The sequence below is a fragment of the Carettochelys insculpta genome, chromosome 21, assembly GCF_033958435.1.
Source record: "Carettochelys insculpta isolate YL-2023 chromosome 21, ASM3395843v1, whole genome shotgun sequence".
In the NCBI taxonomy this organism is placed as follows: domain Eukaryota; kingdom Metazoa; phylum Chordata; order Testudines; family Carettochelyidae; genus Carettochelys; species Carettochelys insculpta.
The window spans coordinates 11,853,798-11,869,658 of NC_134157.1; the positions used below are offsets into that span (position 1 = coordinate 11,853,798).

The 15,861-nt window shown below is 42.5% G+C and overlaps 1 protein-coding gene across 1 annotated transcript in view; it reads left to right on the top strand.

The window, feature by feature from the left end:
* Window positions 1-13,729, top strand: part of PKN3 (protein kinase N3) — a 44,422-nt gene extending 30,693 nt beyond the window's left edge. The window contains exons 12-22 of the mRNA XM_075015333.1: window positions 748-859; window positions 2,799-2,875; window positions 5,144-5,210; window positions 5,876-5,967; window positions 6,317-6,493; window positions 6,582-6,644; window positions 8,375-8,451; window positions 9,607-9,749; window positions 10,139-10,246; window positions 12,359-12,439; window positions 13,399-13,729. Of these exons, the coding sequence (XP_074871434.1) occupies window positions 748-859; window positions 2,799-2,875; window positions 5,144-5,210; window positions 5,876-5,967; window positions 6,317-6,493; window positions 6,582-6,644; window positions 8,375-8,451; window positions 9,607-9,749; window positions 10,139-10,246; window positions 12,359-12,439; window positions 13,399-13,611 (1,210 nt within the window). The 3' untranslated portion in view covers window positions 13,612-13,729. The remainder of the gene's footprint in view (window positions 1-747; window positions 860-2,798; window positions 2,876-5,143; window positions 5,211-5,875; window positions 5,968-6,316; window positions 6,494-6,581; window positions 6,645-8,374; window positions 8,452-9,606; window positions 9,750-10,138; window positions 10,247-12,358; window positions 12,440-13,398) is intronic.
* Window positions 13,730-15,861: the final 2,132 nt, after the last annotated feature.

Sequence of the window (15,861 nt, forward strand, 5' to 3'; positions counted from 1 at the left end):
AGCACTGCTGGATGTCCCTGGTGTATCCTTTTTCCACCATGCCCAGTGAGGTCCTGGCACAGATGTCCGCATTTCTTTTGCAGCTTTGTAGTTCTGCCAGCACAGCTTCATCTCCCCACGAAGCAATAAAGTACTGTATCTCCAGCTTGCTCCATGCTGGAGCTCCTCTGCAAGCCTGGGAATTCATAGCCAGATAGTCTGCTGAAGTGTCCTGCTGCTCCACTTGCTATGATGGACAAAGAGGAAATGAACTTCAAACCTTCCTGGGCTGTTTCCTGCATAACTGGAGAGAAGCAGAGCTAAAAAGTGGGGCCAGAGCGGTCACAATCGGGCGCCATGGGACAGCTCCTGGATTCCAAGGATATTGAATTTCAAAATGCTCTGTCTGCACTAGCCTAAAGTTGACTATGCAAGGCTGACTTTGGCATTACCGCTCATGAAAAGCAGGAGTACCAAAGTTGCCCTTAGGAGCCCTTAAAGTCAGTGGAATGGAACCTGTAGTGTGGACTGATTTCTTGGAAAATCAACATGTCAGCTAAGTTCAACCTAACATCCTAATGTAGACCAGGCCTTAGAGGCTTGAATCCCAAATCTGAACCAGGAATTTTGAATCAGGGAGTTTTACTGTCCAGTGCTTTTGGGATTAACTAAACCTTGCTTGGGCAATTTTGGCACTGAACTGTAGAGTCCTCCGTACCATATTCTGTTCCACGGTGACTTTTTAAAAAATGTTTCTTCCAAATGCAGTAACAATCCGGTGGCCAAACTGACATTTGGAGAGGAGCCGCCTCCTAAGCCGCCATGCCTTTTTTTGACAGCAGATTCCAAAGAGGTTTCTCCATCTTCTGCAGACTCTCCGGTAAGCATCTGGCTTGATAGAGAGACTTTTGTGTGTCGATCAAGTATCTTCCGTGTGTTGGGACCTACCCTTTCTTCTCAAATCCAAGTTCTTTTTGATTTGTAACTCAGGAAAATAGTGACGCCTTAGGCAGATATTGATTTTAAGACGGGCTAATCTCTAAGGATTTGGGGTCCAGTTGGGTGGCTGGGCATCAGGTATTTAGTCACTCAGAAGTGGGACAGATCTGGATTCTAAGGGGAGGCACATCTTTCCTAATCCTATCAACTGTCTCCCCTTGCAGAAATAAAGTGGAAGATGGGATTTCAGATCAGAAATGGGGAAGAGGTATCTGCAGAGGGAAAGCAGGGATGCAGAATTTGCAGGTGCTGTAAAACAGAAAGGTATAGATTACCTGCATGGGAAGGAAGAGAGGATCTCATGCATTGAGAGGAAGGAATAGTCACTGAGGCTACATCTACACTACAGAGTTATTTCAAAAGTGCTATTTCAGAATATCTTATTTCTAAATCACACAGCTACACACAAAATGTATTTCAAAATAGCACCCAGCTATTTTGAAATAGAATTTCCAGACACAGCACTATTTCAGAATAGTGCCATTGGATGCCGTTGTGGATTATTTCAAAATAGTGCTATTCCATGTTTTAACAGTGCCTGTTTCAAAATAGTTCTTTTGAAATAGGAGTTATTTCTCCTGCAGAGAGGTTTACCAATTTCAAAATCTCACCCTCTATTTTGAATTAGTATGTACGTAGTGTAGATGCTAGCAAAGTTATTTTGAAATAAGAGCTGTTTATTTTGAAATAACTCTGTCGCGTAGATGTATCCTGGGATTGAGAGGGCACATCTACACATAGCTGTTCTCCTGGCAGCTCCATGCTAATGAGCAGTCTCACAGTTGCAAATGGCTACTCATAACATAATCACGTGGCTAATTAGCATAGCCACATGAGAGCTTGCTGCTGGCAGTAAACAGGCCGTGTAGACGTGCCTCTTCCAGCAAAAGCCCTCTGGCACCAGTCCCTTATGCCTGAAGTTTTTCAGACATAAGGGACTGGAGACGGGGGGTTTTAGCCAGCAGAGGCACATCCACATGACCTGATTACTGCCAGCAGTGAGATCTTGCACAGCTATGCTAATTAGCCACATGATTATGCTAATGAGCAGCAATTTGCAATTGCGAGACTGCTCATTAGCGTGGAGCTACCTGGAGAACAGCTCCATGTAGACATGCCCGGAGAGAGGTACAAGCTTTCAGTTCTGTAATGATTATAGACCTGTCCCCTGACACATACTAGCCTTACACTCCTAGTTTCTGTGCTTCCTTAGGTAAAAGTGCATTCTGTATGGTCACCAGGGTTTTTTAGAATTGCACTGTCATATATGAAGTGACTTTCTGAGAAAACCATGGTTCATTCTAGACATTTCAAATGGGCACCAACTAAATTGAATAGGCTTGTTGTATAGGTCAGTACACAGAAGAGGTCTAAATAGCCATAGCAACAAAGGGTCCTGTGGCACCTTATAGACTAACAGAAAAGTTTTGAGCATGAGCTTTCGTGAGCACAGACTCACTTCATCAGATGCATCTGATGAAGTGAGTCTATGCTCACGAAAGCTCATGCTCAAAACTTTTCTGTTAGTCTATAAGGTGCCACAGGACCCTTCGTTGCTGTTACAGATCCAGACTAACACGGCTACCCCTCTGATACTAAATAGCCGTAGACATTGCATTTGTTTGTGCTCTGTGGGCCATACTCTACTCACAACAGAGACAATCCCTGTTTATGTCACATGAAGAACATACTCTAATCACTGTTAGGTGACAGAGATGAAGACTTGGGTGTGGGTTTTCCAGTCTATTCTGATCTGATTCTGTGGGACTTTGCAAACACCATTCCATAGAACTGGATGTTATGACTTCCTCTCCTTTCAGCGTCTGAAGAGGCTACATGTGGAGGAGAGGACACAAAGCTCTGCTGTAATAGAAACAATAAACTGGGATTCTCACAGGTATTTGTAGACAGCATGGGGCTCTCTTAGACACAAGGGAATAAGATATTGACCTGAAATATTTGACCATCAGTCTTAAGTTCTGTTGAATAGCTATTATGACCTCTAAGAAATTAATTTCTCAGTCACGCTTGTCATACTGTATTTCTGTAGTACAAGGAAAACTCTCTGTATGTCTGCATAGCATTATCTGTATGACTCCTGATCATTACCTTATTAACCGACTGTGCAATACCAATTGAGTGAATCCTTCTAGTACAAGGTAAAATAATGTAACTGCCCTCAAATGTCTCCTCAATGTTAAGAATTTGAAATTCACCAGGGCTTAAATATGAACTATTTAAATCTCTCTCTGAATACTAAGTAACATACTTCAGAAGCACCCTGACATCTATTTGCCCCAATCCCTAAATGGCCACCTCAAGGCTTGAGCTCACAACCCTGGGTTTAGCAGGCCAATGCTTGAACTACTGACCTATCCCTCCTCCTATAAATATAATTGGAGATACACATCTCCTAGAGCTGGAAGGGACCTCGGGAGGTCATCTAGTCTAGTCCCCTGCCCTCTTGGCAGGACCAAGCACCACCCCTGTACATCCCACCCCTTATTTATTGTAGTGATGAACAATCTGCTGGTTTATCCTCATGAGTGCTCCCACAGGGTTGCTGACAATGCCAAACCAGTGGTGCTGCCCACAGAGGGAAGTTGAGATTAGGAAGGTTCAACCTGTAGCCTAATGCTGCTCTGGAACTATATATATCACAGATGCAGACTAGGAAAATGCAACTAGAAAATGCTAGGTAAAAAACAATAACAATATTAAACCATCAGTGGTGGAAAAATGCATGAATAACAAAATAAACATGCATGCAGCTTCAACTATTTCTTTATGGTAGGAGCTTTAATATGTCAGTCCTTTGATCCTTACTCTAGAATTCTGAAGCTTGATAGCAAGGACACAGTTGAGATAAGTTAGTGTCCATTGCAAGGGTGGTATATGTCAATCAATAAAGTTGCTTGTACAGGTTGAACCTCCCTGGTCTGGCACCGAACTAGGGCATTTGCTGGGCCAGGGGAGGTCAGTGGTACTTGGGGCTCCCCTTTCCTCCAGCTGCCTGGGGCTCCACTGCTGCCAGGGGTTTCACTTTCTCCAGGCCCTCCACACTGGCCCACTTTACCCTGGGGGCTCCACTGCATGGGGACAGGGGTGGGCCTTCGCTTTACCCTGGTGGCACATGAGGGCTCCATTTTCCCTGGCAGCAGATGGGGACTCCACCTTCCCCTGGTGGCAGGTGTAGGCTCTGTTGCTTCCAGCTGCTGAGGGCTCTGCTGCTCCCAGCCCCCTAGACTGGCACTGCTCCTGGCCTCAATCTGCTGGTTTGTCCTCATGAGTGCCCCCACAGGGTTGCTGACAATGCCAGACCAGTGGTGCTGCCCAGAGAGGGAAGTTGAGATTAGGAAGGCTCAACCAGTAGAGTCTGATGCTGCTCCTGGACTGTATATAACACAGATACAGACTAGGAAAATGCAAATAGAAAATGCTAGGTAAAAAATACAACAATATTAAAACATCAGTGATGGAGGGGGGAATGCATGAATAACATAATAAATATTAACTGATCTACAGCTTCAACTATTTCCTTATGTGGGAACTTCAATAGGTCAGTCCTTTCATCCTTACTCTAGAGGTCTGAAGTTGATAGCAAGGACACAGTCAGACACGTACATTGACTTATCTACCTTCGCTCTGAGGAGGATAAATAATTTAGTCCTTCCATTCTCTCGTCAGAGAAGAGGATAATGTTTGCTTTCAGTAAACAATGTTCCTGTACTATGCTTTTTAACTGCCTTTTTATTTTTTCCAAGAGATTCTTGAACCTACATTTTGTTTCCTTGATAACAGCATATGATCAGCATAATGTTTTATGGTATCTGTCCACTTGAATATACATTTTGTATCCCCTTTTTTTACTTCCCAACGCCTCCACTTTTGCCTCATCACTACCTGCCTTAAGAACTAGAATGCCTTTCATTCTACCAGCACACCATGCTCGGCCTCCTCCCATTCCCCCACCACAAATCTATTTATTTTTTCTTTTAATCTTTGTCCGGACAACATCTGTATATTTGTGGTCTGGTCCCACCAGCTATCCTCTAGCTTTCTTAGGCATAGCTTCTTGCTGTATAAACCACCACTTTTTTGCTATTTATTTCTGACCTTTGTGTTTGTGTCTTGTTCCAGCATTGCTTTCTCTGTTTTCCTGCAGGAAAAGGGCTATTCAACTTCAGGATTTTTGCTGCATCGCTGTGTTGGGACGAGGGCACTTTGGAAAGGTAAAGTGGGAATAAGGAGCTTCCTTGGAGGGAGCGGGTGCAAATTTTCCTCTTCTGTGTGTCATAATTTGAGTGGAAATCTTCCAAAAGGGGGAAGAGGCTTCCTCCACTGTAAATGGAAACATCAGCTCCTGCCCCACAAGGAAACAGATTATATTACTGTTAATAAAAGGGTCTTTCAGATGTTTAGGAAGTCTCAAGCTGTAGAGAACCTTTGAGGGCTGAGGATCCTCCATCTATTTTCTTGTCCCATACAGTTCAAATGCCTCTTGCTCCAGAGCCAGTCAAGGTCATTCCTTGTATTATCTATAGGGGTCACTAGACAACAGCATTAGGTGTTCTTCCTCCCCAAAGATTGAGCTCACAGCTGCTGGGTATCTGGAGCACTGAATGGCTATAAAATCATAGGACCTGCTCTTACACCCCAGATTTTAAAAATAACAAAATTTAAAATGAGATCCATCTGGAGCAGGTCATTGCAGTGCCTGGAGGAAAGTAATAAACCCACCTCGGTTATTTGGGCTTGTCTGTGACGTGACTCTCTGAAATGGATGGAAATAGTTATGAGTGCCCGCTGGCTATGTGACTGGCAGTCCCAGTAACCAGATGAGAGAATCTGAGAATCACTGGGAGTGCTGGATTATTGGCTTTTTGTTATCTTTCAGGTGCTACTAGGTCAATATAAGGCAACAGGGAAGTTATACGCTATCAAAGCCCTAAAGAAACAAGACATCATTAGCCGAGATGAGATTGATAGGTAAGTCTGTCTAGAGAAGGCATTTTCACCAGAGGCTGGGAGATCGTATCTCTAATCATGCCAGTTTTGGCACTAATGTGATAGTGGATCTCTCTTAAACATCAGAAGGCTAGAATAGAGGTTTGGAGAAACGTTATAATGGTGGTACTCTTGGCATTTAGCAAAATAACACATCTGGGGAAAACAGAATGAAACTGGAGTTTGGGAAAGACATGATAAATGTTTACCTGTTGTTTTTTTTTTCCCTATAACTAAGTGTAAAGATATCCCCCTATGTACTTCCAGTTCCAAACATAGGCTTCTCTAAAGACCTCTGGCCCTGACATTTTAATTCTTTGAATCCTGACAGCTTGAACTGTGAGAAGCGAATATTTGAAGTGATCAGTTCCTCGAGCCACCCATTCATGGTGAACATATTTGCATGCTTCCAGACACCAGATCATGCATGTTTTGTGATGGAATATGCCCCTGGGGGAGATCTCATGTCACGCATTCACTCTGATGTCTTTCCAGAGCATGTAGCACAGTGAGTTACCTTGGTTCAGGTTTCAAAGTACTTAGATGTTTGACTTGGTTCTCAAGTCTCTGTAGTAAAATCCCTTCCTCTTTCTCAGGTTTTACACAGCCTGTGTAGTGCTGGGACTCCAGTTCTTACATGAGAAGAAAATTATTTACAGGTAATGTAATCTAACAAAGTGTAAGATACCCAGCAACCCAAATATTAAATTGCTCTTTTAGCCACATGTGAAGTTTGCAGCTTGCTGCCATGATTGATTTTCTTTAGAATTCTATCCAGCTAATCAGCTAAGGGACATTTCACATTTTCCTCCCACTTCTTCTGCCATCACATTCAAGAGTTTAACTGGATCCTTTCCACTGTTGGCAGTAGCAAGTTGGCAGAAATACAATACATCCAAACCTGTGTTCATATTGACCATACCAATTTATTCTTAACTATGCCAGGGAATTATGATGGGTTGGGGCCCCCTTGGGGCTGTCATATGATGTGCAGACATACCACTGACTCTGCTTCCCCTGACAGCCTGTGCATCATGTAACTGTTTTGTTGAGCTTCGCTTTCCAATCGGCTTCAATTTTCCCATCACTCAAGTACACAGCCCCCCCCCGCCCCCCCCCAGGATCTGAGCTCCAGATAAATCTGTCTTATGCTTAATAGAAGTCCATGTATATGCTCATGAAAATTCACCCTCTTTCTCAATGTAAAGAGAGAGGTGCACAGGCTTCTTGACCTCCAGGTAATAATTGTTTACACTGGATATATTAATAAATTAGTGATTTTTATTAAGTATAAAAGGTAGGATTTAAGAGGTGGTACACAGACCAAAATAAATCAGAACTTGAAAACTAAGCTTAATACACTAATAGAATTGTTTACATGTAAGTTCTCACCCTATATGTTCTCATAATCTCTACATGGACTGGAAACCCTTCTTCTCTGAGTCTAGTTGTTCTCTCCGTTTAGTGTTAGGCTTTGTCTACACTTCCAAGTTCAAAGCGCTGCTGAGGCAGAGCTTTAATGTGGCAGTGCGTAAATGGCAGCAGCACAGGAGTGCTCTCCCAGCACTGTTAATGACCTGAAGGTTTGCATCTTACTGAAGAGGAATTTTCATAACAGATCATAAAGAGAGGCTGCCGAATTTTTTTATATTCAAATTCAACACATTAACATGTAGTTTGAACTGGGATGAGAATTTTTTAGGTCATTATAGGGGTTCTTTTGCATACTTGGCTTAATCTAATTCTTGACCTCCCCCGCACCAACTTCTGCCCCTCTACTCTCTGATTTGCTCACCTTGATGATAATTTTCTGATTTGTCAACCTTGATTACTATTTTTGGTTCTCCGTGCCTTAAATATTGAGTCTGTTCTGGTATGGCTATGGTCTGAAGAAGTGGGTCTGTCCCACGAAAGGCCATCAGCTAATAAATGATTTTGTTAGTCTTTAAAGTGCTACTGGACTGCTTTTTTGTTTTTCATAGAATATAGACTAGCACGGCTTTCTGTCTTACTTTACAACTTCAACTATGTGAATAACATAGCTGGAGGTGACTCACCCTAAGTCATGTTGCCAGCAGGTATAGTCTTTGGGGGTGGGGGTCAACAGAAATCTCCTGTCAACATCTCTTGGACTTCTTGCTTCAGTGGAGTATCGGAATCGATGAGAATGCAATCAGTGGTTGGTTTATTGGTTCTTCACTAGACCTGCTAAATCGACATGCAAGGGATCGATCACAATAGCAGTGATCCCCTGGTAGGGTAATCATGCCCATAATATTTGAGCAAATGCAGTCACTATTTAGTATTGATTCTACTTCCTCTTCCTGACAGCTATGATTATGCTAGCTTGCAGACTTCATTCCCTGTTGTCCTCTTATTCTATTTGCAGGGACCTGAAGTTGGATAACTTGCTTTTAGATGCTGAGGGCTTTGTGAAGATTGCAGATTTTGGGCTGTGTAAGGAAGGTGAGCAACTTTGATAGTACCATCTTCCTTGCTTGAAAAACTGAGTATTTAGGGTTTGGTGACATGTTCACAAGCACAGCTAGTTGAATTCTTGAGCCAATGCAATTGTGTTCAATCCCACTTAAAAGAAATACTATCTGATCACAATGATGTTAGAAGCAGTTCTTGTTCCTGTTTTCTGGGTAGTTTATAAAGAGGTTTACAAGGCACTTGACTGTTCAGAGGAGCCAGGATGCAGCATCTTACAGGCCTGTTTTGCTTCAGATGGCTTTGTCCTCGCTATGTAGTTTACTATATATTTTAGAATGCATCTGTCTGCAGTGCTATGTTTGATCAGGAATCCCTCATAAACTACATGAGATACAACCACAAAATTTGGTATGCATCTTCCTCTTATCCCAACTTAAACTAAGGCTAGTGTGTGTTTGTGCCTGGAAAGTGGGAAATGCCTGTAATCCCAGGATTTCCCAGAACATAGAAAGGGAAGGGCACTGGCAGGAGGGATGACATACATGAGGCTCACCACTGGGAGCAGTGGGGGGCGGGAAACAAAACCCTTCAGTTAAAGACCAGAGCAAACCCAGGTACATTTGTTAGTCTTACCATAACTGGGACTGCAGGAAATGTCTTTGCCTAGCTATTTAAATATGTCTTTATATTCTTTGTGTCCAGCTTGGAAATACTAAAGAGGTGAGTGGGTAGTGTCCTTAGTGTGTGGATGCTGACTTCCTCTCTAGCTTGGGTGGGGTGGGCATTATTTCACACACACACCCTCCATGCTAGGCCCTGCCTACAATCTGCCCATGCCTTTCCTCTTTCCTCGCCCTCTTCCGAGTGCACCCCATCCCAGCTCTTCCCCCTCCTTCCCAGAGCCTCCTGAACAAGTATTGAGAGGGAGGGGGAGCAGTTAATCAGTAGGTCTGCTGATGGGAGGGAGACGCTGGGGAGAAGTGGGAGAGTTGGTGGGTGTTGAGCACCTGCTAATTTTTCTCCATGGATGCTCCAGCTATGTTGTTCATTGTCCAGTATCACCTGTATGTACTGCCAATCTCTGCTGTCATCACCTACATTGCCTTTTGTGCTTCTGAAAAATGTGAGGATGCATAACCAATGTGGCCTGTATGTGATGTGTTCATAAAGACATTTTCTCCACAGGGATGGGTTTTGGAGACTACACTAACACTTTTTGTGGCACCCCTGAATTTCTGGCTCCAGAAGTCCTAACAGACACCTCATACACCCGGGTAGTGGACTGGTGGGGGCTGGGTGTGCTCATTTTTGAGATGCTTGTTGGTGAGGTAAGATCACTTTTCTCTGGGGCAAGGGAAAGGTGGGCCTCTTCACATGATGGGAGTGGTAATGAGATGGTACATCTAAGTGCACTTCATTTATGTCTTTAAAATAAGCAAATAAAAATGTATCTTTGGGGTCCCCTTGCATTCGAAGTGTGTTTTGTCTGATTGCTTTTGTGGTGATTTGAAACTAGCTGCAACAGCCTGATAGTCCCAGTCCTATTCTCTCCAGTAATGATCTTTAGTATGTCACATTTTCATCATTCATAGCACTTGCACACAGTAGATAATCCTTTCAAAACTCTGAAGTGTTATCATCCTCTTCTTATTATGCAATAAATACAAAGTGTTTGTTTGTATCCTACTGCTTATGTCTGATAATGTCTCCACTGCAGTCTCCATTCCCTGGAGATAATGAAGAAGAGGTCTTTGAGAGCATTGTCAATGAAGAGGTGCGCTATCCGCGATTCCTTTCTTCTGAAGCACAAGCCATACTGCATAAGGTACTGCAATGTCATCTCCCTGGAAGCCAGGAGACTGAGCAAGTTTTACTCAGGCTTAGCACAATTAGAATCAGAGGCTATGTCTTCACAGCAGTCTTATTTTGAAATAAGGTAAGATATTCTGGAATAATTTTATTTCAAAATATCACTGCTACATACAAAATGCCTTTCAAAATAGTACTTACTTATTTTGAAATACATCTACACACAGAGCCTATTTCAAAAGAGGATGCACTATGGCTTATTTCAAAATAAACTCTATTCTCTGTGGCTGCCGTAAAAAGGAGTATGCAAATGTGGCTGATCAGAAATGCAGATATTTCAGGAAGAAGGGTGCTTTTGAAAGCAGTGTTTCTTTTTCAAATGAACCCCGTCTACACTGTTTTTTTTCCTGAAAATAACACTTCCATAACAGCAAGTGGCTGCCATTATGCAAATTAGGCACCTCATTTGGATTTTCAATCGGCTGCATTTGCATTCCCCTTCCAAAAGGGGAATATAGTGTAGCTGCAGCATGTCTTAACAGCATCTGTTTCAAAATAGCTATTTTGAAATAGGCACTATTCCTTGTGCAATGAGATTTTCCATTTTCAAAATAAGCCAACCACTACTTTGAAATAATTTTTGAAATAGCAGTTGCATTGTGTAGACACTAGCTAGGATAGTTATTTCAAAATAGCAGCTGTTATTCTGAAGTAATTTTGGTGTGTATACCAATCCAAAGAAACCCTCTTCTAAGTGGATGGCATTTCTACTTGTGTGTCTGAGGCTACATCTACACTACGAAATAAAGTCAAATTTATTAAAGTTGACTTTGTAACACTAGATTTCTATACAGTCAAAGCTGCGTGTCCACAACTGCTCACAAAGTCGTCTTGGGCAATTTAGTGGAGCTGCACTAAGTTCAACTATTGCAGCAGTGCATTTTGGGCACCTATCCCACAGTTCCTTCAGCCCCGTTGCATTCTGTGTTGTTTTTGCTGGTGCGTTATGGGGAAAAAATGCCCTTCGAGTGGTTGTAGGTGTGTGGTGTCATCTTCCCAGACTGCATGTCCCTCATTCCCTCCTGCTGTTTAAAACAAATGGCCATTTTTCAGAAGTGTCTTTCCCCAATGAGAGAAACTGTGTGAATCATCCACATTATAGAAAGAGGCAGCTTTTTTTTATGGAAAATCATATTTACCAAAAGAGGCAGCATAGTCCACGCTGTCCAGCTGCCATGTGGTGTGGTGGTGTGAGGGCTATCCTGCCAGGTGCATGATGTGGGGGCAGGGCAGCCCCTGTAAAATGTGAAGCTGAGAAAACAAGTTTATTGCAGGGAAGAAGCCTTCACTCTGCAAAATGTTTGATTTTATGATTTTGTTGTTTTCGTGTTGGAAGTGCAATCTATCAATTATACAGATGATTCTCTACGGCACTCTATAAAACCCAAGGGAGCCAGGAACCGGGGCAGCCTGGTTCCCATCCCCTGCCCCCCCCACGCCAGCTTGCATGAAAATTTGAGTTATGCACGAATGCACCCCCACATAACTCGATAGTATATAGACTAGCACAGCTATCTCTCTATAAGTTGACTATTTACTGTATATGGGTCCACAAAAGTGAGGAAGAATCAGCTGAGACTGGGGGTACACACCACTTTCCTTGAGCATTGCTGCTAAATCCTGTGCAGGGAAAAAGCCCTCTTTGGCACTGAAACCTCTCAGAGGGCAGAACATGCTTTCACACCTCTACAGATGGGTGGGGCATTGAGGATTAAGCCAGGGTCCGTTTGGAGTCTATCCTGCCACTTTTGAAATGGATAGATGTTAAATTACTTTAAAGTAGGGATGTCAGACTCTGAATAGGGCTGAATTCTATTTTAGGGTTTATCAGTGGATCAGCATATATATTTATCTCTCTGTTACCTAGAATCCACGGTGGATCACCCCACTGATACAAATGTGTGATTTACAATGGACTAAACTTGAGTTTACCATTGACTTATGACCCTGCAATGAAGGGAGAATATGGAAGAGACTGGAGGGTTATTGCTTGTTTTTTCTTTTTGGAATATTGTTCATGTCCCACCTTGTTCCATGTGTTGAATTTGTCCATTGTTTTTTCCTGCAGCTTCTTCAGAAATGTCCAGAACAACGCCTTGGGTCAGGAGAAAGGGACGCAGAAGAGATTAAAACCCAGCCTTTTTTCAAGGTAAGAGCTCAGGTCCCGCTGTGAATATATTCCTGAGTTGAAGGAGAGCTATTTGCTTTATATTGCCATTGTACAGAGCCAAACTTTCCTGTTTCTCATTTTTAACCAAAAGGATCTCAACAACAGCTTCTTTGACACATGGCTGCTATAGCCAAACACTGATCTCCATAACAGGTCACTTTCGGAACCTCCTGATTTTCAAAAAAAAAAAAAGTGGTAGGCTTCCAGACACTTGACTTTTATTTCAATATGTGGTGCTCCAAACTGAATCTTAAATGTCTACTTTTTAATTTCAGGGATCAAATTAAACATTTCTCCAATACTGTAGTTAATGGCAATGGGTAGACAGATTGTCTGGCAATCACCCTCTCTGAATTCAGGAGGCAGAGTTGTGCAATTAGAATATGAAATTTGAACTGTCTGTGTATCCAAGGAGGAATATGAATTCTGAATAGCTGAGGGTGGAGAGGATGCTATAATCGATGCACTGTGAAGGAAGGCCACAGAAAACTAACCTTTTGAATACTGAAACTATCTGTATAAACAGTTAAACTTTATCCATGTCCAGGCCTATCCTGTCGTAAATACTAAAATTTGTAAAGAGTAACGTCAAAACAGTCTTTTGGATATGCCCTATACAGAGAACTGTGTAATGGTATTCTGATAAGAATTTATGGATCTAGCCCACCCCCCAAGTTGTAGCTTTGTTTCTTGGCTGGTATTCTGAAGAGCTGTCTTAGGTCTCATGGTAGATTCTCTGGGTTAGTGGTGATCTTTTTTCCTGTTGTGCATCTCATTTTAGTTATCTTGGCACTTTCTCTATACATGTAGAAATCAGGCATATTGTAGATGATCTGGAAGGGAGGAAAGAAACATCACTCTGTTTCCTATCTACTGTCTCACAATTTAACTGTCAATTCCTAGTGCCAATCTGGTTTTGTAATTTCCTCTATTTACAGGAGATTGAGTGGGATGCCCTGTTTGCCAGAGAACTGAAGCCACCTTTTGTGCCCTCCTTAAGAGCTCCCACAGACATTAGCAACTTTGATGATGAGTTTACCTCCCAGAAGCCAATTCTGACTCCTCCAGATGAGGTTCCTGTTCTCACATCTGAGGAACAGGCTGCCTTTAAGGACTTTGACTTTCTCTCCAGACATCTTCTGGAAGTCTGATTGCTGTGGTGTAAGCACTGGATGATTCAGACCACTACCACCCGGAGAGATTTTAGAGATGGATTTGAGACTGACTGTTTTGAAGGTCAACTTAATAGTAGGCATAAGATTATTTATAGCTCTGGTAGTATTAAGAATTCTTAGAAAGCAGACTGTTCTGCAAGCCTTGTTGCTCTACTGTATTGTTCAGCGTGCGCACATGCTAGTAGGGAGAATACTACTGCATGTGATCTTCAAGAAGGTTCATGCTTACCCTCTGTGTTGTAAAACAGTACCAGGCTGTGCCTTTTGGATAGTTGTGGGCACTCACAATATAAACTGAATTTCATTTAACAATGTATCTAAATGAAATAGAGCTTTCCTTCCTCCCCAAACAAACTCCTCTGCCTCGGCAGTAGGGCCTTACAAGCTGCCTAGTGTCTCAGCACTAGGTGATCAGCCGCAAAGGAACTGGTGCTTTCCACTTGTTTAAGGGAAGAAATGTGGGACTGTTTCTCCTTTGTGAAAGTTAGGCCTGACTGTGTTCAGCTTATGGAGTACCAGGGCTGACTACACCCAGAATGATAAAGGTTAAGTTTGGAAAATGTCCAGGCATTACACGCTGAGATCTCAGTTTTGCTTTGTAGGAGAAACAAGATTTTTTTTTCCTACTCTGCTGCTACTGTTAAATCTCAATTCCTGTCTTTAGCAAGAACTGACAAACTTTGCACATGTTTATGGTAAGTTAGAGACTCTACTTACTGATCAGGGCTTCTGACGGGAGGGTGGAGGGAGGGGGATAAAGAGGCAGTTGTGGTTGTCCTGAGGCCTGGCAATCTAAAAGGTCCTCTGGCTCCAGTTGTCATCACTATTGCAGTAGCAGGTCTCTTGAAATAGCCACAAGAGCCCCATATGGCATGGTCCTAAAGGTGCTGGGGGCTGGCTGTGTCATGGCCTGGGTGGTGCTGAAGGCTGGCTGACCCTAATACAGTCTCTTTTGCCTAGGGCCATATGCTTTCCAGGGGATGGAGCTGAGACACTGTTCCCCCCCGCCCCCCGTTACCCATGCCAGCCCTGCTTTTGTGACTAAACTTCTGCCTTGCATCCCCCTGGCTTGTTAGAACATCTCAGGAGCTGGGAGAACACATCTGCTTAGCAGGGAGAGTGTTCTTCATCTTTGTAAATTTTATGTTAATACCTTCCTCCATAAAGTCTCGTCATGCCAGCTGCTTGGATGCGTCCCTTGTTTGTGTTGTCTTTACAGGGGCCATATATGTCACTTTAATGATTGCACTCAGGCTATTTCTTCACAGTTTTTATTTACACTTACTATGTATGTTCTGCATTTTTCTCAGATACTATAAAATATTGTGGCTGTTTTATATTGGAATAAATATCAATTGTGAAACAATTCTGGCTAGAAAACAACCTAAATATAGAATAATTTTTTGGTGCTCAAATACAGAAGTGTGTGCGTGTATAAAAAAATTAGTGGGTGTGAGGTTTTTGTAGTAGCAATGCTATAACTGGCACTTACTGTTTACATGTCAAGCTCTGTCTGTGAAACTATTGCAGAACGTTGTCTCTTTCCTGCTAGCCAGCATGACTAACAGGTCAAAAACAGGAACTGTTTTTTAAACATTTTCCTAGCAAGATGTATGGGGAATGAGTGTCATTCATAAACTATGGGGGCATAAATATGCTTGCACTTGAAAATGCAAATTGGACTGCCATGCATTTATGGTTGTTACTCTGTGTAGGTAACAGCACTTTTGGATAATGGACTGGAGAAGAACATATTGAACACGTAGATACTTTTTCAATCCTTCACCTACAGGGATAAACAAGTGTTTGTACCAGTAAAAAACTGTTCTTTCTGAAGATAGGATCTGGGCACAACCAGATAGGTGTCCCCATAAAAATCAAGAATGGCTGAAGTGCTCAAGGAGTAAGAGCTTTAGTGTTTGTACTTATGTGGAAGAAAAACAGCCAACACTGATCTTAGCTCACCTAGTCCCACGGTTAGGTACAACTACTGCTGAATCTCTTGTAAAAGGAAACTGACCCACACTTCCAATTACTTTCTCCCAAACTTAAAGCTGTTTTAAGGCAAGGTACATGTTTGTACTGAGCCTTGTTCAAACAGCCATCTTCTGCTCCCATTTGGTTCCAAATGTGTTTGTAAAAATTTTATAAAGTGTCAAGTGTGGCATGTTTCCATATTTTACATTCTAACAGATTATAATATGCAGGATCATGCTACTGCAAGAG